Source organism: Syngnathus leptorhynchus, chromosome 1 (assembly GCF_054491065.1).
Source record: "Syngnathus leptorhynchus isolate UIUO chromosome 1, UIUO_Slep, whole genome shotgun sequence".
NCBI classification, from domain to species: Eukaryota; Metazoa; Chordata; class Actinopteri; order Syngnathiformes; family Syngnathidae; genus Syngnathus; species Syngnathus leptorhynchus.
In genome coordinates, this window is record NC_141195.1 from 10,314,442 (window position 1) to 10,339,457 (window position 25,016).

The 25,016-nt window shown below is 41.2% G+C and overlaps 1 protein-coding gene across 2 annotated transcripts in view; it reads left to right on the forward strand.

The window, feature by feature from the left end:
- Nucleotides 1-25,016, forward strand: part of agrn (agrin) — a 184,733-nt gene that overhangs the window by 147,283 nt on the left and 12,434 nt on the right. For both annotated transcript variants that reach the window (XM_085914793.1, XM_085914800.1), the window contains 13 exons: nucleotides 4,553-4,680; nucleotides 7,090-7,204; nucleotides 7,939-8,058; nucleotides 8,466-8,852; nucleotides 9,918-10,110; nucleotides 11,464-11,679; nucleotides 12,706-12,935; nucleotides 14,393-14,527; nucleotides 17,265-17,355; nucleotides 17,431-17,595; nucleotides 17,843-17,954; nucleotides 23,159-23,275; nucleotides 24,705-24,888. In XM_085914793.1, the coding sequence (XP_085770919.1) occupies nucleotides 4,553-4,680; nucleotides 7,090-7,204; nucleotides 7,939-8,058; nucleotides 8,466-8,852; nucleotides 9,918-10,110; nucleotides 11,464-11,679; nucleotides 12,706-12,935; nucleotides 14,393-14,527; nucleotides 17,265-17,355; nucleotides 17,431-17,595; nucleotides 17,843-17,954; nucleotides 23,159-23,275; nucleotides 24,705-24,888 (2,193 nt within the window). The remainder of the gene's footprint in view (nucleotides 1-4,552; nucleotides 4,681-7,089; nucleotides 7,205-7,938; nucleotides 8,059-8,465; nucleotides 8,853-9,917; nucleotides 10,111-11,463; nucleotides 11,680-12,705; nucleotides 12,936-14,392; nucleotides 14,528-17,264; nucleotides 17,356-17,430; nucleotides 17,596-17,842; nucleotides 17,955-23,158; nucleotides 23,276-24,704; nucleotides 24,889-25,016) is intronic.

The window sequence follows — 25,016 nt, forward strand, 5'->3', positions numbered from 1 at the left end:
ATTATATTTGCCTGCTTTGGTGTTGGCACTCTCTGTTGAAATATATTCCTCCTAGTGCTTCAAAGTCCAATGACAACATGATTGTTTAGCTCAGCATAAGGATTTGTGGCTGTTTATTTTCTAGATCACATTTCCAGCCAAAATTTCAGTTCAGTTTTGTTTGTCGCCGCACAGTAAACCATGAGCTGGTTACCCAAGGGGAGTGTAGAGAGAATGTTGACAGCCCTGTCAGCTATGCAAATTGAGTGACATCACTGCAGTGCTCAATCTGCCACTAAATGAAGAGGAACGCTGTGGGCAGATCAATAGACCGGATCTTACATCAGCTGACGCAAGATCAATCCCACTCTAGTGCCTGTTCCCAATTTACCTATGATTAACTGATGACCAGTTTAGTTTATCGTCCTCTTGGGGGAAGGTTTCCGTTTCGATCATGATTCTTAACAGAAAAAGTAATGGATGGGGGCTTTCAGAAGCCCAAAACGATTTGACAAACACCATGACTGGACAAAAAGCCAGAACTATGACTTGATTTACACTGAAATGCAGTTCTTAATAAATATATTAAAGCGACAGCCAAAGGTTTATGTCATTTTCAAAATTTTGATACGACTCCTAATGTTTGAGTTTGAATGTTACGGGAGGGGTGCTAAGACCTGCTGTTTGAATCCAGCCTATCTTGTCTCCACAATTGCACCACTCTATTATTACATCAAACTGTGAAGAAGACTATCGCTATATCTAATTAGTGAAAAGCCAGTCTGACATGTGGGAATACTTTTATTGGTTTCCCTCTTGGGAAACATCATTTATCTCACCACTTTTGAACAAGACAATAACACCAAATATGACATCCGAGATAACGGGCAGCAATAGCATTAATGGTGCGCTAAGTTTGAGCTTCCCTTAAACTCTTCCATACGCTGCTGGACATTGGACATCCATTATATTTCACAGTTCAGTAGACACTGATGTTCAAACGACTCCGTCCCTCCTCTTTTACGTCCACTGTTCGTCACAGTAACAGCCCGCTACATCACCCTCTGTGATGTTTGTGTTCTTCGCACATTTAAACTCTCTCAAGCGCTGTGCTTTTTCCTCCCTGCTCATTATACCAGCCAAACTTTTGATTCTGTTTTATAGACTCCGTAAGATGCGAGTCAATGAGTCACCACCTGTAAAAGCACTGCAGAAGGAAGGGTGCAGTGTCTCCCGTTCTTTTTTATTGCATCAGTCACAGTCCCGCTGCTCTTAAGAGACAATTAAGACTATCTTTCACGATAATCATACAAGTGATCCTCCCATTTCCCCCTTGCTAAAGCTCAGACAGGGGCAACCATGATTGATTTGGGCAATTTGTTGTGTTGATTACGAGCAGCATGGAAGCTCAGAATCTCACACATCCGCGCTCACTTTGAAGCCCTCGACTGAGGAGTAAAACTGTGCAGAGGGCTGATTGATGTTGTGCGACGAACCCTCCAACGTTGCATTCCAAGAATCATCTCCTTGCTGAGGATGATACTTTTTTTAGGCACATGATCAGACAGCACTCTCTCTCTCTCTTTCGTGTAACATCAGAGCTCCAACTTAGTGTCGTGGAGCCACGCCAGCATCTCTTGTCCCAAATCAAAGAGGCCGGCCTCCGAGGGTGGTCTATATAGGGGGCAGGTGTTGATGATGTGGTCGGCCGTCTGCTCGGGCTCTCCGCACTTGCAAGCCGCACTATCCGCCAGTCCCCACTGTCGCATGGATGTGTTGAAGCGCCCAACACCAGTTCTTAAACGGTTCAGTGTGGTCCACTGCTGGCGAGGTAGTTCGTCTCCTCCTACGGCGCCGTCTCCTGGATCCCAGATGTAACGGTGCATGAGGGAAGGACCAGCTGCCTCCCACTCCTGCTTCCAAGCTGCTGCCAGCCAAGCATCTCTGGAGATGTCCTCGGGGATGGAATTGAGCATCTCTTGTGCTACAATGTTGTAGGCGTGGCGCCGCTTGAGTCTGCTTGGTGGAGCTGGAGTTGTTGTGGTGCTATGCAGGGTGTGCCAGTTGTTATTTTTTGCCTTCCTGGCGAGAACGAGGGTGGCAGCCTCACGGCGAAGGTGTGCTGGCGCTATTCCCGCAAGGACAGGCAAGAAAGACACGGGGGTGGGCTTCAGGCATCCTGTTATAATTCGGAGGGCGTTGTTGATTGCCACGTCCACCTTTTTGGCATGGGGGCTTCTGTTCCAAACTGGGGCACAGTACTCGGCTGCAGAGAAGACCAGCGCTTGAGTAGAAATCCGCAAGGTCTTAGCAGAGGCTCCCCACGTTGTTCCAGCAAGGCGGCGGATCAGTGCAACCCTGGATGTCACCTTTGCCTTCAGATCATCAAGGTGTTGTTTGAAGGATAGGGTCCGATCCAGGCGCATGCCGAGGTACTTCGGGGCTCGTTGAACCTCCAGGCGTTTGCCCTCAATGCTCACTGCTAGTTCTCTCCTTGCTTCCCTGGTGCAGAGATGGTATGACGCAGCAACAGTCTTTCCAAGGCTGAGCTGGAGACGCCACTTTCGAAGGTATGCTACCATGGTGCGCATATCTTCATTCAGGCCGTCTTCCGTCGCCTTCCATGTTGGTCGGCTCAGCATGATGGCAAGGTCGTCTGCATAGCCATACTTTCCGGATGCTGTGTCCGGTAGATCGTATGTATAGATGTTAAATAGAATTGGTGAGAGAACTGACCCTTGCGGTACCCCGCTCCTCAGTCTTCGGAGCCTACTGCACTGCCCACTGCTGGTTTGGAGAGTAAAGCTGCGGTTGGAAAGCGTCTCCATGATGAACTGCACCATGTGCCGGTCCGGTATGGTCCTCAGCAGTTTCAGGTGGAGTCCCCGGTGCCAGACTGTATCGTATGCGGCAGTTAGGTCTAGGTATACCACTCCAGCTTTCTCCTTATCCTGGAAGCTGTTCTCTATGTCTTGGGAGAGTAGGGTGATCTGGTCTGCTGTTGACCTTCCTCGTCGGAAACCAGCTTGTTCCGGTGGGAGCTGTGGGTCCACCACTGGCTCTATACGGCTTTGTATCAATATTTCCAGGATCTTAAATGGGGCGCTCAGCAGTGAGATAGGCCTGTATGACTTGGGGTCCTTCGCATCTTTGTTTGCATGTTCTCCCCGTGTCCGCTTGGGTTTTCTCCGGGCACTCCGCTTTCCTTTCACATCCCAAAAACATACTTGATAGGCCGATTGAGCACTCCAAATTGTCCCTAGGTATGAGTGCGAGTGCGGATGGTTGTTCGTCTCTGTGTGCCCTGCGATTGGCTGGCAACCGGTTCAGGGTGTCCCCCGCCTACTGCCCGATGACGGCTGGGATAGGCTCCAGAATGCCCGCGACCCCCGTGGCGACAAAGCGGTTTAGAAAATGGATGGATGGATGGATGGATGGATGGATGGATGGATGGATGGATGGATGGATGGATGGATGGATGGATGGATGGATTGGGTGGGTGGGTGGGTGTTTGGGTGCAAAATCCCAAATGTATCTCAGTTTTTTCTATCATGTTATTTTTAATTTTAGCTATGCAATCCCTGTTTTCCCAAAACTATTAAAATTTGTATAAATGTAAACACTAAAATGGAATTGGGTTTGAAAACTATAGAAAAAAACAGCATAAAATGAAATAGACTTTCAATCGGTTAGGAGAAAATCCAGCCCAATTCCTCGTAATCCTACCATACTAGCTTTTCTTTTGGAGATATTGATCGTACTGACCGATTGGGAGCTGCACACACCTCTCAATCGTGATGAGTAGATGAGTGCAATCGTAATAAACTGGCAAGTCTTAACGACAGCTAATCAGTGGAATTTAGTTTATCTGGTAAGCTGTTGCGAAAAAATGACATGCTAGGGAAAAATGACTGCAATTATGCAATCAGCAGTTTGAATCGGAATTAAAATCTAATTCGACTATTTTTTTTTTCCTTAAATGCTCACCAGAATAATTTTAAATGGCAATTGCTCCAGTTCACTAAACAAAAGCACAACAAACATGCATCCAGATCAGCAACAGAATGGATTTAACCAAGGAAAAACATTTATCTTCACAACTTTTTCATAATTTTGACATTGTCCTTAATGTCTATACCAAGTGTGGAGAACTTTAAACTTGTGTGTGTAGCGTGTGGTCTTTTTCCCCTCATGTGCTGTGTATGTCTATAACATGTTGTCTTTTTACCCAGCCCTCCATGCCTCAGCCAACTTTTTGGATGAATCGCTGTCTGGTAAAAGAATAGAAAATGGCCTAAATTTCCACTTTCTTGCCTCCCCATTTCACTGTCCACCTCTTCCACATTCACACCATTCACCACCAAATGTCCTTCCCCCACTTTTACTTCCAGTCTTGTGAAAAACCCAATCAGCAGTACACACTAACTTACCTTTGTCAGACACACACCAACACACAATCCATCACTAACCCACAAATGGCACTCTAGCTGAAAATGAACAGTGTGTGAAGGCAGTAGGGAGTGCGCTCAAGAGAAATGCAAATGTTTCAGCATCTCATCTTCTCTCCATCTAGCCACTATGAAGTTCAGTGGTTTCCTGCACTTGGACCAGGTGGAGGGACAAGAAATAGTCTACACCCCCGAGATGGAGGATCCAAAATCTGAGCTTTTTGGAGAGACGGCCCGCAGTATCGAGAGTGCCGTAAGTGCTGAGCATTTACTGTGTATATGATAAACTTGGCAGCATAACAAGTCACACATACAGACCAAGCTGTTTTTGTACAACACAAAATTATATACCAAATATTGGAAGGCATCGAGTACGTCAAAATAAAAAATAAAAAAAATAAAACGTTGCTAAAGTTCCGTTGAAAGTGAGAATAGTTTGCAAGCGGTTTCACCAGCATAAAACCTGACAGTATCATCATCTCAAGTTTTGTTTGGAACTTGTGCACCTGCTGATTCAAGTGGTGGAGAAAAAAAATTGGTGCTTTAAAGCATCTCGAGAACATTTGAGGCCCAAATTGATGTTGAAAAATGCTGACGTGAACCCTTTCCCTCCATCTTGCGACTACACCAATTCTCTTCAAAGTTTTCCTAAATGGAAGTTCTTAGTTGGAAAGGGCCAAACTCATCTTTGAAAGCATCATTTGACAAATTTCCCGTTAGAGTCGGACTAATCCAATTCCTGCAGCTCCATCAGGTCCACTCGGGCTGGTTTCATTGCAGCTGTTGACACTGCTGAGGTTGCTAACTGGTATTCAGGTGCACCGGCATGATGGAGAGTGGAAAAGAACATGTTTGCTGGCAACCTGAGTGTAGTATGAATTTATATAACAATTTTCCCAAAGCGCCTGCTTGATATGTGATGTTTTATCAAAGTTGTATTTGTAAATATTTAGAAAATCTCAACGAAGTATGAGGTTGTAGTGGTGGTGTGTTATTTTCAGAATCACTAACATCAAACAAGAAAGTATAGTGTTTTTTCAATAATGCTATATGGGAAAGTGACAGAATTTTGCTTTGGTATAAATTTTCCTGACATGAGTGCAGCATTGATAGAAAATAAATTCACAATTAATTAATTTAATTAATTAATTAATTACTTTCATAAACAGCAATTGTTTATCTAAGAAATAATTTACTTGCAAAAATAAATGATTTAAAAAAAAAAAACATCACAAGCCCTTATATTGAGTGTTTCTGCGGGTTCTTTAAAATGGATTGGTACAAAGAGATTCTCACAAGTGTCAAACAGAGGCTTTGCTCATTGAACCTTACAGTTTTAATTCAATACGCTTCACGCAAGTGTTGGCATGCTGAGTCCAAGATAAATGCCTTCTGCAACCTTCTAAAAAGGCACAGCTCACTGCAACATGGCTGTGAGATTGAATTGTAAAAATCTAAAACTAAGCGAAAATGTCGATTGCTTTCAAAACTAGAGCAAAAAGCATGTGAACATGATCAGTAAAGTTATTTGAAAAAGTGGTGTTTAAAATACCAGTAGCAGTTTGCCACTGATGTCCTTAGAGATGCAATCAAGCTGCTTGAATATGTCCAGTGTGTTGTCTCTGTCATCATCGGCCCTTGCAATTATCCTTCCTGCAGTCGATCAAATAAGCCCTTGCCTGTGTGGACACGGAGCATTTATTACGGAATTGGAATCCGACCCAGTCGACATGCTAACTAGTACGTCACCGTGCCACTCAGTTTGCGTTCCTAGAATTCAAAATTTTAAACCAAGTGCAAAAAATCCACCAAGTAGAACCTTTATATTCTTGCACCATCTTCTATGTAAGAAGGATTGACAACAAAAAAAAAGTAATGCGTTGTGGATATGAGATTGATAACTGTATTTATGCTAATTGCATATACTCTACAAGGCTCCACCACCCTTTGAGCTACTTTTTGATTAGTGATTTATGTGAAGGTCTACCAGTTTGATGCACACAATTTGCTTGATTAAAACACATGATATTGCACATGAGATTTCTTTGAAAGCATTAGTCAGTGGAATTTATCATTCATTAATATGCCTCAATTAAATTAGTGCAATTCATATTGGGGGGGGGGGGGGGCGTTAGCAGGCCCTGTAGCAGCTTAAATGATGACATGGTAGTATTTAGAAGATTGAATGAATGAATCCACCGCAAAAAAGAAGGAAACCTTAAGGAAGAATAAAGTAGCACTTTGAAAAGGTTCACTTTTTTATTTAGTAACATGACATTTTCGAAGCTATAAATGTTGTCCTGGATTATTTTTGTCAGCTGAGAAACAGCGTTCAGAACTGGAAGTATTGTGGCCTTAAATAAACTTGGGGCTTTGACGCTTCTTGAATTTTTCTTCCTCATATTGGGGCAAAACTAATCAAGAGCACAACATTTATCTTGAAGCTTTACCCCTGTCACGGGTTTAGCTAAAATGTCAGATTTTCCAAACACACAACACACACACATTTTCTAGCAAGCAAATAGAGTGCAGTTGTTGAGAAATGAAATTGGCTTAGTAATTGGTTGGCACATGTTGCTAGCCTCATTTATTATCCTCTTTTTCTTTTCCCCATGTCCATTTTCCCTGTCTCACGCTCTCACTCCTCCCTTCTTTCATTTAGCTCAATGACCTGTTCAGGAAGTCGGAGGTACGTAAAGACTTCATGAGCGTAAGTGTCCGCAACCTGGCACCTAGCAACTCCATCCTGGTCTTTGTGGAGGCTAATTTCAAACCAGGTGAGATGTCAATTGAGCCGACAGAATAAGCATGAGGTGTGTTAAAGAGTGTGAAATTATCCACAAAGAAATATAAACCTGCCTCACTTCTCTCACATTCCAGCTCTAAGTTGCATATCGTATAAGTGTTTTTATCGTATATCTACACGAAACCTTGCTGCCTTCTCTTTTAGTGTCTGTTATGAAATTCTCTGGCAGCCTGTTATGGGAGTGAAATTTGTTATGAAATCCATAATAATCTATAGTAAAGTTTCCTTACAAAATTCTCACAGATCCTAAATTGTTTTGTCATGACACTCTTGCATGTAATATTATCATATAAGAAGAGTTAAAAGTCCTGATTTTCACAGTGTTGTAGACTGAATACAGCAAAACCCCATCCTTATCGGCGTCTACTATCCTTTATTTATTTTACTTCTTTATGAACTGCGTTTAGCGTCCTTCATCCCCGTCACACACACTAACGGGCATTATTAAAGCGACTGTCCTCCACGGCCAGTAAAGAGAACATCTGTGTCAAACATTATGAAACCAATTCATCTGGAACATGAAAAAAATGTAATCCGACATGCAGGTGGAGGACAAGTGGTCCCCGGAGACCCTCCTGATGTCACATGCAGGATTGCTCTGGTCTCGCCACTGCCACGCTAAAGAAGCACATGTCCTGTGTGTTTATCCTGTAGTCTCTCCTCTGAGGTCTTGCCCTAAGTGGATGTGCCTGTTGTTTATCATAGATACAAGATACACTGTAGAGGACATCGAGGGAGCCCTGCTGAAACAGCTGAAGGTCTCCAAGGAAACAAGCATCACAGTGAAGAAGCCAGTGGATGGAAATATTCGCTTCAACAACTATGGTAATTGACCGAGGACTGTGTAGGAGTTAATGAATAGTGTAGTTATTCATGAGGTGATGTTCCTTTGGGGGGGGGGGCTGCCACATAACAATAAGGTTATGATTAAAAAGGGTAAATTGGTTCATAAATAGTTTACAAATAGCTTACAGATAACTTTGTGAGACTGTAGGTCAATAATACACTGCTTGAAATCATTTAAAATGCTTTTAGTCATCAGTGTTGACTATTTGGGTGCTTCAACGCTGTAAAACTACAGTACCAAAAAAGAGCCTCATTGTAAATTTCAAAAAGAGCCATTTAAAGAGTACCGTTACCAGTGTCATTTGAACATCATGTATGATACATAAATACATATACAGTCATCAATGGCTTTGTGGTTGACGACACCTCCGCATTTGTATTGACAGGCCTTTCCTCCATGCCCTTCTTTACCACTACCACTGCATCAGTCACTACTGATGCTCCCACCACCGCCACCAGACGTATGGTAACCTCCCCCTATATCACCCGCCGGCCCCCGGGCACGACCCGCAGGCCTAGCACTGGCAGACGGACCACCACGACATCAAGACCCGTCAGCACCCCGATCCCCATCACCACCACGGCGCAACCGATCATCACTACGACGGCAATGCCGCCCACCACCACTGTAGCCCACGTCCACGAAAGACTACACAAGCACCAGAGACCCTGCGATTCCCACCCTTGCCTCCACGGAGGAACCTGCGAGGAGGAGGGCAATGACTTCAGCTGCAAGTGCCCCGCCGGAAGAGGAGGCTCTGTGTGTGAAAAAGGTGACGTTTTGTTTTTATTGAAGTATCGTCAGATAACCACGACAATCATTTGCCCATCCTGTCCACCTGCATTGTATCAAGACCATCTTATTTTTCCATGATGGAATGGAACAGGGCTGCCAAGGCTAGCAAAAGAAAGCTACTCATTGGGTGGTGATTGATGCAAAGGGATACACTGTTTGATACACACTTTTGAAAAGAACACATTTGCCCAAATTACCATGAATAATGTTTATATATAATGACTTCTTCTTAATAATCAATAGTATTGTCAAAGTGAAGAAACTGATCATGTTCATGATTTCTCACAAGACTTATTTAACAGGTCAATCTCAATAGGCAACATTTAAGACATTTGGGACAGTTGCTTGGTGAGCAAGCATTTTTCCTGCTCCAGTATTATGGCAGTACAGGAAGCTACAGCAGGTTCCTAAATTCATGCTTGTATCAGTTTTGTGTTGAGGAACTTGCACTGGACCGTGACCACCGGCCTCTCAAACACCTTTCAGATGAATTACATGACAGATGGTCAACCCCGTTTCTTCTGTTTTCACATTTTGTCAGTGTAATAGCCACATGTCCCAATTCCCAATGCGTATGTCCATTTTGTGTGTCAGTAATTTAAATCAATGGCCAATTTCCCCTTAGAAAAGTTTGAATTTACACATATAATTGAAGTCCAACACTCATGCATTCATTTGATCAATCAATTATTTAGTGAGCTCATCCACTGCCTTTGTACACAGTCAGGACAGCTGGATGGAGAGAAAAGGAGCCTAGTGAGAAATTGGATAATGAGAATAATCATAACTGTCAAGAGTCAGAAAAACAAAAGGGTCTCATGCTTGTGTCTTAGTGTCAAAATTAAAAAAATCAGCTCCTCCTTTATCTCGTCATCAACCCCACTTTGATAAACCAGAACAATCATCTTTCCCAAAAATAAACTGATCAGCTGTCATCAAGACCCAACGTCGCCCTCCCCCGATGATGCACATTAAGCACCTGTTACAGCAGAAGGAAGTGCATCACATGGCAGCTGACAGCATTGACTTTGTTCCCTTGCAGTGATCAAGTACTTCATTCCGTCATTCGGAGGCCACTCCTACTTGGCCTTCCAAACCATGAGCGCATACCACACGGTCCGCATCGCCATGGATTTCAGGGCATCGGAGATGACAGGCATCCTGCTCTACAATGGCCAGGAGAACAAGAAGGACTTTATCTCGCTAGCTGTGGTGAATGGAAAAGTGGAACTCAGGTAACCAGCGGTGCGGAGATCAAGGGCTTGTATGATATCCCAGAGTTCATTCATTACTGCGTTCGACTGACATTTTCAAATCCTGAATAAGGGGTGTCCAAGGGGTTCCCTCTAAGGGTATCATGTAATGAATGTATTCAAGTGGACGAATATGGGGGATATGGTTAGAGATACTGTATGTTCTAAAAATAGGTCCATGATGATTTTTGGACTCAAGCATGTCCCAGACATAACAAAGCATCTGGGGACTTTCTTGAATTTTCAAAAACTGCACAGTGTCTAATTTAACATTAAATGAACAACTTCAGTTATAATTCATTTCCAATGGGAAAAAAGGCTTCAAAAATGTAAAAGGATTAAAAATCCTAGCGAAGGAACGTGGGTCGTCACAATGGCTTTGGCTTTCAATCAAACTAAGAATAAAAACAAATACAAGACAGTGGTGCTGATGAGGCAAGGCGCAAACAACATTGTCAGGAATGTAAATGTTGACAAAGAAGGTTATTGGCAGATTTGCAGGTTAAAGCTGTGGAAGCAAAGCTGGTCATAATCATGTTTGGTGAGATAAACAAGCATTATGCCATACTGTATGTGCAGCAGGTCTCATTATGATTCATAAATGCACGACTACACAAGTCAGTGGAATCGCCCTCAACAAAGGCATAAAGTACACTTGTGTATTCAAATGTTTAAATACAACAGCTGTATCAAAACTTCTTCTTGGTAAATATTGTGAAGTTTGCAGTGGTTTAGAACTGCACTGTGTTCTAAAAGCACCAGTTTGAAAAAGTTTGTCTATTGGATATGTCAAGAGTTCATTGAGTATACTGTTTGGTATATCTATCTAAAGTTAAAGTCCTCTATATAGTCCTTTCTATCTATCTATCTATCTATCTATCTATCTATCTATCTATCTATCTATAGAAAAAGTAATAAAACTCAGATTAAGTCGCTTGTGATATTAAAATGGAGCTCAATTCTAGAAATGATGCAGTGAGATCAGCACTCACCGCTCTAGGAATCCAAGTCGTGGGGAGATGAACAGATTATTTTTGGCAAATAATTATGAAGTTACCTAATGTGTGGATGACAGTTCTATTGCCGTGTGCCTTTTTTTGCTTTTACAAAACCTCATTAGATGAAAGCTTGCTTCAAAAAGAGGCTGTGAAAAATGTACTGTATCAATGAATAGTTGCCTCATTACCACTGACCATATATGACTTCATAATCAATTTGAAAAATATGTTAAAACTGTTCCTTTGAACTTAAATTCTGTTTGAAAGTTTGTCTTTGTAAATCATTGGAAAAATGTAACTGGCAAACCATTTACCAGGCTGCATGTGTCGTTGTCAGGTTCAACACAGGTTCGGGTACAGGCATTGTGGTCAGCAACATTGAAATCACTCAGGGTCGCTGGCATCAGCTGTTGGTGACCCGCAATCGGCGTTTGGCCATGCTCAGCGTGGACAACGAGCCCCACGTCAAGGGCGAAAGCCCACGCGGAACTGATGGCCTCAACCTGGACACCAATCTGTTCATTGGAGGGGTGCCTGAAGAAATGAAGCAAGAGTAAGTCTTTACATTTATTCTGTGACAACATTCTGAATACAATTTAAACGACACAAATAATCTCTTCACTGCAGTTGGGATTAAAAGGAACCTTTCACTTGGGAGTTTTTGCTATTGAACCGCACATCGTGACATCGTTTTCCAAATGGCACTCATCAGATCCAATTTTCCTGGTCTTGTCAATTTTGCTAATGAATTCTGACATTTCAATCTAATATGGTTTTCAACCATGTCTTAATTCTTAAATCGTGGGCAAAAATTGGGGAATAAATGATAACATTGTGAAAGAAAATCAATTTTGATATTTGCATCATGAAGTAGCCTGAGACAAGAAGCTTCTCTCTGTCAGGCGAGTAATCATGCCCGACAAGCAATATCAGGATGTTAATATTTAAACTGGAAATGCATCAGTTGTAAACAAACACAATGCATCCCACCGGACAGCTTCTAGATTTCCCCACTCATTTTAATATGCTGAACAATAAAAGACGTTGTACCGAGTAGGGAAATGGTAAGTTACAGTTGCATTTGTTCAAATTAACTGAGGCATCAATTTTGACTGACGTTAAGGTGTCTTTTAGTATTAAACACACAAATATGAACATGTTTTGAACAAAAGTGTGCCTTCCACCCATCCAATTTGTTCTAACACTTATCCTGTTGGGTCTTACTCAAAGCCCATGCCAGCTGACTTTTGGCAAAGGGCACAGACTTCCTGGACCCCAGGAAATTTACAAGGCATATGTAGAAACAAACAACCATTGGCACTCACAGTCACACTTTTTGAATCCATGCTAGCTGCACCGCAGTCAAGCGAGTATATTGCTACACCATCGACGACTAAAACCGTGACATGTTTCTGAATTACTAGGAGACGTAAGCCATATTTTGTCACAAACACTTTGTGATAATCAAAATCAAATCATCCCTTTCAAGTTGAGTGGCATCAAAGGGGTCATGAATTTGAACATTTGTCCAATATTCGCGTGATGGGATGACTTTCCGTCCTCTTGTTGTTTTGCGCAGTGTAAAGGAGAGGACGGGTGTAGCCTCAGGTCTTGTGGGCTGCATCCGCCTGCTGGATGTCAACAACCGAGTGCTCAACCTACAAGAGGATGGCGTTGATAATCTGTATGGCAGTGGTGTGGGCGAATGTGGCAATAACCCATGCCTGCCAAATCCCTGCAAGAATGGGGCCACGTGCCAGGTTAAAGAAGCTGAGATGTTCCACTGCCAGTGCAGCAAAGGATTCTGGGGTGAGTTGATGACACTGAAAAAAATTGCACATGGAGTTCATTTCATCCATCAACTGGGGAGAGTTAAACTCAGCTGAGCGGCAGGCAATTTCAATGAATATGTAAAAAAATAATAATAATAATATTTTATTAATTTTAATAATAATTTTCTTTCCATTTGAAGATGTGAAATGGATTTTTTTACTGAGCCCGTTCTATCAACAATTTAGTAGGATCTTTAAGGGGATCAGTCGTAATGTTGACAAATAGAATGTAATACCTAACTTTTCCGAAAACCTTTGCTGCTAAATTCTTGTCTGAACACATTGGCAATTTTCTTTGACTTAAGGGTTTCGCTGTGATCATGTCACGCTGCCAAATCCCAAGTGAGTTTGAAAATGCCTTCAGTCCTGTTGTCCTGGAGGTCTGTTTGTGTAGACGATCAAGTCAGGGGAGTGTTGGGGGGGTCCAACACAGACATAAGAGATTAAATGTTGAGGCTGGGCAGAAACAGGAAAACGTCCACCAAATTCTCCGTAATTGGCCTTTGGCCTATCTCTGCTTCAACATCCCTTCTTGTTGTTTGCCTCCCTGTAGCTGAGGCCAACTAACAAGCAACTCAGAGCAAACACAGCTAGCAGCAGACAGCAGAGCAGCCTAATCATGCGTGTCTCTCGCTGCTAGCAGAAAGTTTTTGCCAACTTAATTGTTGGGGTAAACTTTTGTGCCTTAATCTTGGAGTGATTTATACCCGCAACAGACATGTCCTGTGGGTTGAGAAATAAATGTCCACAAAAACAATGAATGTCTACTTTAATACAAGAATTATCAAGGGGCCAGGAGAATGGACGTAGGGTGCTATAGCCTTTTCTCTGGTCCGGATCCGTTGATAAATTTTAAAAAATTGTCTGTTTTCTTTCTCTTACAATTTATTTTCAAGCAAATCCATCTATATTGGTTACTGTAGGGTCAGACGTAATCTTTTCATTTTCCAATTATAGTGCATCAAGGTTGGTTCACAAGACTTCATCACAAGTCCTTGCTCATGTAGGGGTTCTTTTGAACCTGTTGTTGTAAGACGTCCGGCCTTGGAACCACTTCGTATAGAAAATTCCTTGAGATATTCTGCTCCAAACAAATATTTATATTGTAGAATAGCTGGAAGAAAAATTCAACAAAAAAACAGCATAGAAGAAAAATAGCAGGACCTTGTGGTTTCAGTAAGGATGGGGATCATAAAAGTGCTCCCCCCTACAATCTTTGATACATGGCAGGTGACTGCAAATGGATTTGAGGGCAAAACCATCATACGACAGCCATTTGACACTGACCCATAATCAGGGATGACCTCTACTCTTGGATGCATAATATTTCCCAAACTATTAGATCATGACCTCCATTAAATCGCCTACACTGGTACGCCCCATATTTTGCTTCCAATGGCAATCTTCTCATGATGGATTTGTTTGCCTCTCTAGGTCCAACGTGCGCAGATGTTCATGACCCGTGCGAGCCCAGCAGATGCCATCCGTCCTCTCAGTGCCAGGCACTTCCCGAGGGAGGCTACAAGTGTGAATGTCCGATGGGACGTGAAGGGAGGCACTGCGAGATAGGTAATGTTTACGGCAAATCGGGTTTCAAGTCATTCACATCACACTAGACCCTTTTTCACCAAACAATAGATTTTGTTCAATACAGTATGATCTGAAGCTGATTGGTAAATAACAGAGCTGCCCGCATTTTATCAGGATTTTGGCATTTTTCAATTAGAATGTCAACGGCAAGTTTTTAAAAGGTAGCAAAAACCACAAGCCAAATCTGTTTTCTTTTCCTCCCTTGTTTTTTGTTGGCTGCTTCAAATTCACCGTGGGCTCACAAACACGTTTCCATGCTTTGATGTTGTTTGCATAACTGACACAGTTATCATCGTCCTGCCTGCACACCCCACGATGCAAACCTATTTCCCAATTGCGCTGGACTGATTGGTGGCAAATGCCTTGACACTCAACAATTCTCAAGAGATGCCAGCTTTTGTTCCGCATCCTCCCTCAGTTGTGCCTCGTGGTCGTCCCAACCTGTGACATTTCCATCTCTTTTGAATCAAAAAGGAACCTCAATTACAGAGAGCCAAAAGGGGATATGGTCTGAGCCCTCAGGGTTGGTGAGCATCAGCGCTACCATGAGTTAAAACCGAGGAAGGCTGACTGCAGATGATTGGCCCCATTGGGCCGACTGCCGTATCGACTCTGCAACGGTTGTTAGTGAAAAGCAACATTTCTCCACTACGTGTCGGAAAAAGAATGCAAGTCAAAGACTAATTTTCATTCTTTCTGTCATGATTATTGTCAGTGTTACTAAAGCTAAAAGCTTGTTTACCTCTGCAATCAATGGTGCCTTTTAGAAAATAACATTGTAGTGTGCACATTATTATCCAAAGAGAAGCATGAACCCTGGCATCCCAAACCATTTGGGAATCCACAAAGGGCAAGCAGGAATACGGTGAGTCCCTGTTAGCAGGTGAATCAAATCAAATAGCTGGAGTTGAAGCAAAATCAATGCCATCCCACTGAAAGTGTCTCCCATTCCAAAAGGTGAATTTTATTTATTTATTTTTACACAGGAATCAATGACGTGAATAATCCCCAACACCCCTCCCCGACTGTTGTGATTAATGGGCGTGTCAGTCAGCCCCTGACGGGTGGTTGCAGATAAAGCAGCAGCCTGCTGGACAAAGCCCTTGAAAAGTGTACAGTTAAAAAAACGGGCGGCTTTCAAGTAAATAAAAGTTAAGTTGTGTAACTTGATTACACCGAGGCACTAAGTGCAAAGATTTATTGCAATTGTTGCGGGTATGGTCAATGGGCACTCAAAATAAATACCTCAAACAGAACTTTTACTATAAATAATAATCACCACTGAAATTACTTTTTAAATGCAGAGTTGTTGCCCAGCTAAAATTGATTTGGTTTTAGAATGTTTTTCCCATACGTAATAGTAGAAATAAAATAATATTAATTTGGAGGGGGATAGCAAAATAAAAAAAATCAATAAATGAATTAACTGATTAGTTAATTTTCAATTCCAAATTACAAGGGGATAATTGCAGTTAGATTAGTTTTCAGTACCATTTAGCTATTTGTCTATTTGTCAAACTGCTGTTTGTGCCTCCATATAGTGCTCGTATTCTAAGTTTGCTTTCACAAGTAATAAAACAGCCTCCTAACCTCTCGTGTCAAAAATAGGTCAGACCAGGTCACTCATAACATGAAGGAAGCACTGTAATTTGTTTCAGAGTCCAAACTGCCATCTTCAAACTATTATGGTGGAAGATGGTTTAAACAAGGAAATATGCTCTTCTTTATCCGAATGTGGTCTGGTAGTCATTCATGGTCACTCTGTTCTTTATGACATCCCATATTTTTCTCATATACAAAAAATAATAATAATTAATAAGTCTCTGTTCTGTCAGAAATTGTGTTCCAAGTAGCTCAGTTTCCCATTAATAGAGATGAGTCCCATATATGAGAGTTTCCAACTGGTGTGCGTCACCAAGATTCAGTCTTTCTCATTAGCGTTCTCTCGGCATGCCTGACCCAACACAGTTACTAATTTCAGTCCATTACGAATCAGGCCGTAGGTGTGCGTGGCTCCTTTCCACACTTGGAATGCATCAGGTTGAACAAACATCCCCCACAACACATGACACAAACACGATACCCTCTAGTTGCACTCTATTGCTTAGCTAATCTCAATTCACTTCAAATTCTTGCCAGGAACAGAACATCCTGCAGAGACCGTGTTACGCATTTTTAAAAAAGAGAAAAAAGAAAGACAGATAATACAATGGTGGCATTCTGTCCTCTGGCACTCCACATACCCTTAGAGGTTGTTTGTTAGACTGTGACGCCACGACAGGTTGCTGTCTTCTTTTGTTTGTTTGGGGGGTTTGTTAACTTCCCTAAGGAAGTTATGTTTACCTCACCCGATTTTCATGTTTCCTGCAAAATGTCTACCATTTCTTATATTTATTTACCTTTTTTTCTGTTCAAGGATGTTATGATGTAAAATTGCATGTAGTAAGAATAACATTTGAGGAATTAATTATCACAATATTTCACACAAAAAATCTGTTTTCAGAATAAAAGAGTTGGTTAACCACTCTTGAAGCATGTTATGGCTTAGATGTCAAGCTAAGCTTCCGATCGACATTAATGAGTTGCCATTATTTGAATGAAAGCAAGGGAACTGATTCAACATGTTAAAATTATTCAGGTTATCGCTGGTTCGCTTAGATTCTCATTCCATTATATTGGCTCCACTTTAAAGAGGTCACCCTTTTTGTGCTTCCAGTTGCGGAGAGGCGAGGGGCATACATGCCACTCTTCAATGGAGACTCATACCTGGAGCTCAAGGGACTTCATCTTTATGGACATGATCTGCGGTGAGTTCCTATTTTCCTGCATCCAGATATTTGTGTTCAACAACCCTAACCCTAACCTCTCTGCTTTGGGTACAGCCAAAAAGTCAGCATGACAGTGGTTCTTATGGCCAATGATTCCAACGGCTTGATCTTCTACAACGGGCAAAAATCTGACGGAAAAGGAGACTTCATCTCTTTGTCCCTCAACGAGGGGATCCTGGAGTTCCGCTATGACCTCGGCAAGGGCCCTGCTACCATCAGGTAGGCATAAACTAACGCTCGTAGTGAGGCTTGCATTAAACGCAGTTTATATTAGTCACAACATCTGCTGCTGTTTTTTGTGCTAAACACACAAATTTTAATCAGACGTAGGCTTCCTTATACCACAACTAGACCTTCTTGAGCGGATGTGATATTTTCATTGACTTAACTTTATTTGGCTTTATTGTACATTTCCTGATGTTGTTTGCATAGTTGTTTACACACTGATTGTGTGTTTGTAATCCAGGAGTAAAGAACCAATCAGGCTCAACATGTGGTACACGGTCAATTTGGAGCGCTCCAATCGCAAAGGAGAGATCATGGTGAACAAGAAAGATGCCGTTCGAGGAGAGGCGCCGGTAAGCAGCCCGCTAACCAGATCCTGCAAATGTTGTCTTGCTTTTAGCATGTGTAGCTTTTGGGCCTATCTGGTATGCTTTGCCGTGTGCGTACTTCCTGTTATTCCATCAACTGCATCATTACAAAAAAACCTCCATCAACTGTTATTGTTCATGTGCTTGTATTTTTTTGAAGCTATGTCCAACTCTGCCACAACAAGTGGCCAAATTCTCGCATTCAGCTTGTTTAGCGTCCTCTAGTCAGTCAGTTACACCACAACAAAAAATGGCAAGATGTGGATTGACCCAGCATAATATTTATGGTAATTCAGCACCAAATGTGTCTACACTACAACTCCAGACGTAAGTTTCATATAAGCAAACTCACTGATCCTTTGTGATTTTTTTTTTTCGTAATCCACGATGAAAACCAGCCCCTTTGGCTTTTTGCAAAAAATGCCAGTCTGACATTCATCAAAGTTTGAGGTATAGCTGCGGATATCGGGGGACACTTTTGACAAGCTATCTGGAAATCCTGTCATTCTCCCTTTTTTTTTTTGTCAGCTTTTCATTTCGCTTAGACACCCTATAGAAAAATAGCTTCAGGAATGCACTTTTACGAAGTCAGACCATTAATAGGTGTATAGCGGCATCACTAAACTCTTTAGTGCAACTGAGCAGGTGCAAACTTTCAAACGGTGGTGAGCCTTTCACCCAATGAGCCGCCATGAGCCGTCCAATTATATTAAGCGGTGTAATTTGCGATTAGAAACACGCATTTTGTTAACTCCCGGAATCTCCTCACAATCAACACAGCAAATTTTCCTCTTGGCTGCTTCTCTGCCGCGACCTTCTTTCATCATCCATATGGTAATTGTGTCTCACACTTCCAATGGAAGCAGCATATTTTAATAAAATAAGCAAAGAAGGCAGTGGAGGGTGGCAATAGTCTGTTGGGACTGTAAGAGATGAGGTGAAGCTAGTTAAAAAGCTTTCGATCCGAGTGACGCCACTCTTCAAATAAAATGTACGCACACGCTGGAATGGACTTGGATATATTTATATCCACGATATATTGCATGCTGGGATTGTTCATCATGCCAAGGACAGCTTGGGCTGGCAGCATGATGAAGCACATAGTACTTTCAAAGGCACAGACAGAAGAAATAACATTTTTGGTTCACCTCTCACATCATGGCTGCACGCCCTTAAATTAAGCTTATTGAGGGCCATTTTCACAGCGCTCTGTTTTCATCATCCCAATGAAATTGTCTCCTTTCTTCCTGCATGATCTTTCGACAAGTATTTTTTTTTTTTATGTGCATGTCCAGCAGTTATACAATGACTCGTGCATGCTGCACTGCCTGCCGTCTCACATATTATTACAGCTCAGGCTTCAGTCCTTCTGTATTTAAAGATCTATTTTGAAATCAACAGTACTGTGCAAAAGCCTTGGGCCACCATAACGTTTGTTGTTTTGGCCATAATGGTCATAAAAACTAGATTGTCACAAAAATTACAGACCTCCAACAAGTCTGGGCTGCGAATACAGGCAAAAACAATTCATATTGTAGAGTTTTGCATTTGGGACAGTTAACATGCTGCCATCTTAATAATGGAGGATGGAGAACAGACGGGTGGTGTCAAAATGATTCCGATGGTTGGACAATCCCAATGGTGTCATATTGACTCATGCTGTAAAAAAATAAAATTAAAATTAAAAAACAAGAAGGCACTCTTATCCAGAACCTTATCAAAAAGTAATGAAACATATTGAGTTGTTAATTGAAATGTAATTGTTTTCCTTCGCACTCCATTCCTCTACAAAATTAGTATATTAATTTGTGTAAATGTGCTGTGTCCCATTAGTTCATGTTACATTTTATAACAGTACATTTTAAAAAATCTGTCTCAAAAAATGATGCTCAGGTTCAGAACAGGTTGTCAAGTGTATGCTGAGTTAAAATTATTTGGATTATTACTAAGCAGTTTATAAGAGGTCATTTGTAATAGAATATGCAGTATATTGTTTTGTAGTCCTCGCTCCCTATTTGCGGGCATTGTTTTTTCCAATCTATTTTCAGGTAATTGTTGAAATGTTTATCATCTGTTGCTGTGCGCTGTTTACATCGTGACCTTGTCAACATGACAGTAAGCTTCAGCTTTACAGATGCCACATCTGTCGTTGTTAACTATGACACATGGTGATATCACATGCCGTCGTAAAGGTAATTACAGCCACCTTGACATACCACCTGTTATCTTTCCCACAGGGGAGGAGGCGTTTATTTTCGCTTCTATGTTGTTGTTTTTTTTAGTACCCGGCAATAATTGAGGAACAGTAGAGTGGAGACAGCAATTTAAAGAGATAAAGTACACGTATGACAAAAACTAAATAAAAATGCAATCATCTCACAAAATTAGACACACAATCCAAATTAACATTATAATGTTAACGTTTTTGCCAATTAATGCCAATCATCAAAACTCTTTACTTTATTTCGATAGTTTTCTTCAAATGTTTACATTTTCAAATGATCACTTCTGCGACATTCCTGGGGAATCACAATCTTCATCACAGTGAGCTGCAGGCTGCTCATGAAAAAAAAAAAAAAAAAAGCAGAAGTTTTTCAAACTAATCTTTGGTCATATGTTTGGCCTGTGTGCATGAAGGTGCTTAATGTGTTTATGTTGCTGCAAGTTTCGGCATGCCTCACTTTTCACCCTTACCGGTCTTCTAATAACTCTATTTCGGCATGCCTCACTGTGCACCCTTACCGGTCTTCCAATAACTCTATTCCTCCTTATTTTTTGTTTTCTTTCTCTATGATGTGCTGTCTGGACATAAGAAATCACGCAAGGTAATGAGACAAGTCACACCTTAGCCCATGTTTCATTTTGAGCAATTCACTGTCTTCTCACTCCCACCTCTTTTGTGTAATAATCAAAAAAAAAAAAAATCTGTGGACCGACGGGCAGCTTTGTGGAAAAACTTTCATAAGCCTGTACGCACGTATTCACTGCACTCAGGCAGGGAGCTGTATAAAAACACACTTTGGCTTTCACCTCAGTCCATCTGCTGCGGGGGCGGATGGGGTGTGAAGGTGGGAGGGAAGAAAGAAGCGAAGGCTGCCATCTTTGTGCCCGCCATTGTTTTTAAGCAGCAACAAACGTCTTCATTAGCCCGGCGTAGGTGGGGATATCACGTCAAGCCGCGCAGCTGTTGGCGGTGACAATGAAAATGACAGTGAAAAATGTCTCTGCAAACGCCATGGAGGAACTGAGGAGCAAATCCACGTTGTTCTTTTGTCATCTGCTCTCACTTGTTTTGTAAGCAAGTCCCCCTTCACCTACTTGCTCAAGACCACAGTACCCCAGATGCATAGGGAGTTTCAGAAAGCTTGATGAAGTCATGTGCCCACAAGAGCGTCACTATTTCGTCGTATGAGATCCCATTTAAGTGCAGTGCTTCTCAATTCTTTTCTGTTTTCTGCAAATCTTATTTAGTACCTCCTCCAAGAAGTTAGTTTCGTTAGTTAGAATTAGTGAGCAGTATGAAACATTGTGAACTATTTTCTAATAATAGTAATTCCCAAATAGGTGGACGCAGGAAGGGAGGATTTCCAAATCAGTGGAGAAAAATATCATGAAATATCATGAAATACAATCATAGTCTGATAATATAACAATATCTATCTATCTATCTATCTATCTATCTATCTATCTATCTATCTATCTATCTATCTATCTATCTATCTGTCTGTCTGTCTGTCTGTCTGTCTGTCTGTCTATCTATCTATCAATATATATATATATATATATATATATATATATATATATATATATATATATATATATATATATATATATATACTTAAATAAAAAAAATATTGTTTGGTTAATTAAACATTGATTTTACTTTTATAACTGCAGCAAATTGTTCCTCTAAACATTGATGGTAGAAAAGTATTAATTTATGGGAAGCAGTTTACTCATTCATACTGAACACTACACGGAGTGATTTCTTACGAGCAAAATAACCCCAAAACACATTTTCAAGTCACACTTTAAGAATTAGAACATCGCACAATAAAAAGATGACTCATGATTTAATATTCCCATTTATAGAGTATCTCTACTTGTACGTGTAGAATTCTTCTTGTGTAGCAACACAATTTGGGGCGCTGCGTCGTTGCTGTCCTGCAGCGGATGACAGTATTGGTGAAGCAGAGCGAATGCACTCACATCTGGGTCCAGCCACCTTGGCCTAAGCCCCCAATAGGTCTCCGTTGGATGCAGCAACACAATTTCAGCTTTAGCCAAGCGTCTCCGCCTCACGCACTCCAAATCCCCGCCAGCTCGCCTTCACAAAGCCTGTTTATTTGGCCTCTTCCATCATTTTTCCAGCAATTAAGTCCATGTTTTTCCACTGGCAATTAGTGGCCCACTTAGGATAAACATTTTTTTCTTTCCCTATTTGTGTGCCAAGCTGTTTTGCTTAAAATATATTTTAGAAAATGATACAGGTGTTTTACCCGTTTTTAGTGGGAACAGGATTGGGTGGGACTGTTTGGGATTTGTGTTAACGTTGAGCAAAATTGTTTTTTAAATTTTCATTCATTGAATGATAGACGCATTGAAATGACTAACTTTGGCATTTTGAAGGTTTACAATTATTTACAGTGTAGATGCATATGAGGATTGTTCTGCCTTGGTGGAGGTCTGCTGCGGTCAACATCGTGCTGTTCACATTTGAAATGTCTTGAAAAGAAAATCATACCTCAGAGCAATTCTCTTTTGTACTTGCTTTTAATGCCTCACATCTAGAAGATAATTGACCACCCTCTCAGCAGACATAGAAATTAATTACATTGTAATATATCAACTGTGCTGATGTGTGTTGAGGGCGAGGAAGTGCGGTTATAGCCTCGGCGGGCTCCAAAACGAATATGGATCATTTTAATGGTAGAATCTATTTGTTACAATGGCATATGTGCAAATGTGCTCCATTAATCTCCCACTTTATATATATCAACTAAAAGGATGCAACTTATTTCAGGCTCACAGGACACAAAACGTATGACTCCATAAACCATCGTGGCCTGAATAGAAAAGCACTGCAAAAACATATTACCTTTTAAAGCAATCTTGGGAGTGCCCCCCCCCCCCCATGAATTTATTGTAGTTTCCCCAATTGATACCAATTTGTTATCCTGTCTCATCAGAACCTCCACGTGGACCTAAACCTGAAAGAGTGTCTCTTTGTTGGTGGGGCTCCCGACTATAGTCGACTTGCACGAAGTGCCGCCCTCACAGAAGGCTTCAAGGGAACGATCCAAAAGGTAAATGTTTGCAAGCCTTTATTTCCTGAAGGACTGTTGTGACATTTCCTCTGCCTGCAGCGTTTTTACAGTGGAGCCTCTGAAGTTGATTAAAAACTCATAGTTTGAACTACTGTCTTGCTTGCTGTCACATACTTTCCCATGACATTAGCATCAAACAGTTTAATGTCATACTGTGTTTTTCTTGTTTGAGTTTGTAGTAAGAGTTAAAGTATGTGCTGACTTCTCAGTAAAACATGGCAAACTTGACTAAAGGTCATCAATAAAAACAAGAATGGAATGTGCGCTGTAAAGTTTTCCTCTGCATATTCATTAACCCATCCACAGTTACGCTAGAACTAGCGCATATCTTCTTAAAGCTAATTAATTAACCTTCAGCAGTCCTTCCCAATATTATATTTAATCACGTTCGCCATCAGACTAATTGTTTTTAGCATCAGTGTTTTTCTTTGTTTTCACTATAAGGAATATTTGTCAAAATATGATGTGACATTCCTTCCATGTTTTAATATTTCTAAAACTCCATCCACAGTCAATAAAGGTTTTATTATTTATATTAGGTTTGATCCTGCAGCACACTTGAATTCAATTTCTATTATATCCAGTGGAAACAGAGAGAGTCTTAAGCCAAACAAATTACAAATTGATCATCACAATTTAAACGTGCCGCTTCCTCTCTACTAATGACTTATTCTTTTGGCCCATAAAAATATAATATATTAGTTGTCAAGTTGTCACTTTATCCACTGTCATATAAATATTATTTTTTACATTCCAAGATCAAAGTGGCACTGCTCATTTGGATTAGCATGCCACGCAATTATTAATAGAATGCTCAAGTTTCTTTTTGTTTGCCTTAGATCTTCCCCTAAGAGCATTTTTTTTAATCATTCCCTCCTCTCGCTCGCCAGTAAAATGACAAAAATAGCCCAGCAGAACAAAGGCAGGATGTTACTGTTTGCATAAACTTGTCATTAGTTCTCTTCTACAAAGTTTCCCTTGACACTTTGGAGAAAACCATAAGCTAAGTGTGGTGTTTGTCTTACGTGGCCACTGGAGAGAAGTTAATTATCTCTAAAAGGTGTTGAGTTCTCAGTGTGATGTCGAGTGGAACATACATTTTGTGTTACATGAGCGCCAGTTATAATATGTCATGCCGACATTTTGCTCCTTCAGCATTGAATGTGATTTTACTCTTCTCTTACTAAAGCAAAGTGTAGATGATATGTGATTTTCCCGAAATATGCAGATTAGAGCCACAGTAAGAAATAATGATGTTTTTTGCTCCGTGGCTCCGGCTCCAATTTTGAAGTATGCCTCGTCGTCTAAAACCATCCGGTACATAAATACATACAAATGTTATGTAGCGCTCCCCTTTACTTGGCATGGATCGATTTGACTCACTGACTTGATTGTGCTTTTGCAATAGATCATTTTGATGGGCACGCCCATCCTCCGAGAAGAGAACGCCCTGCGCTCCCAGAATCTGGCCATGTTCCAGGAGCATGCATGTTCCCGGGAACCGTGCCACAACGGCGGGCGTTGCAACCCCCAGCTGGACACTTATGAGTGTGTGTGCCTCAGTGGCTACTCCGGGGGACACTGTCAGAACAGTAAGTAACTTGGCTCATCTTTTTTTTTTCCACATGCTTTTGGACAACTTGAAAAAATGACTTAACCTATTGAAAATGGACAGATATGATCTCGTGCTCTACATTTTTTTTTAGCAATATTACATAGT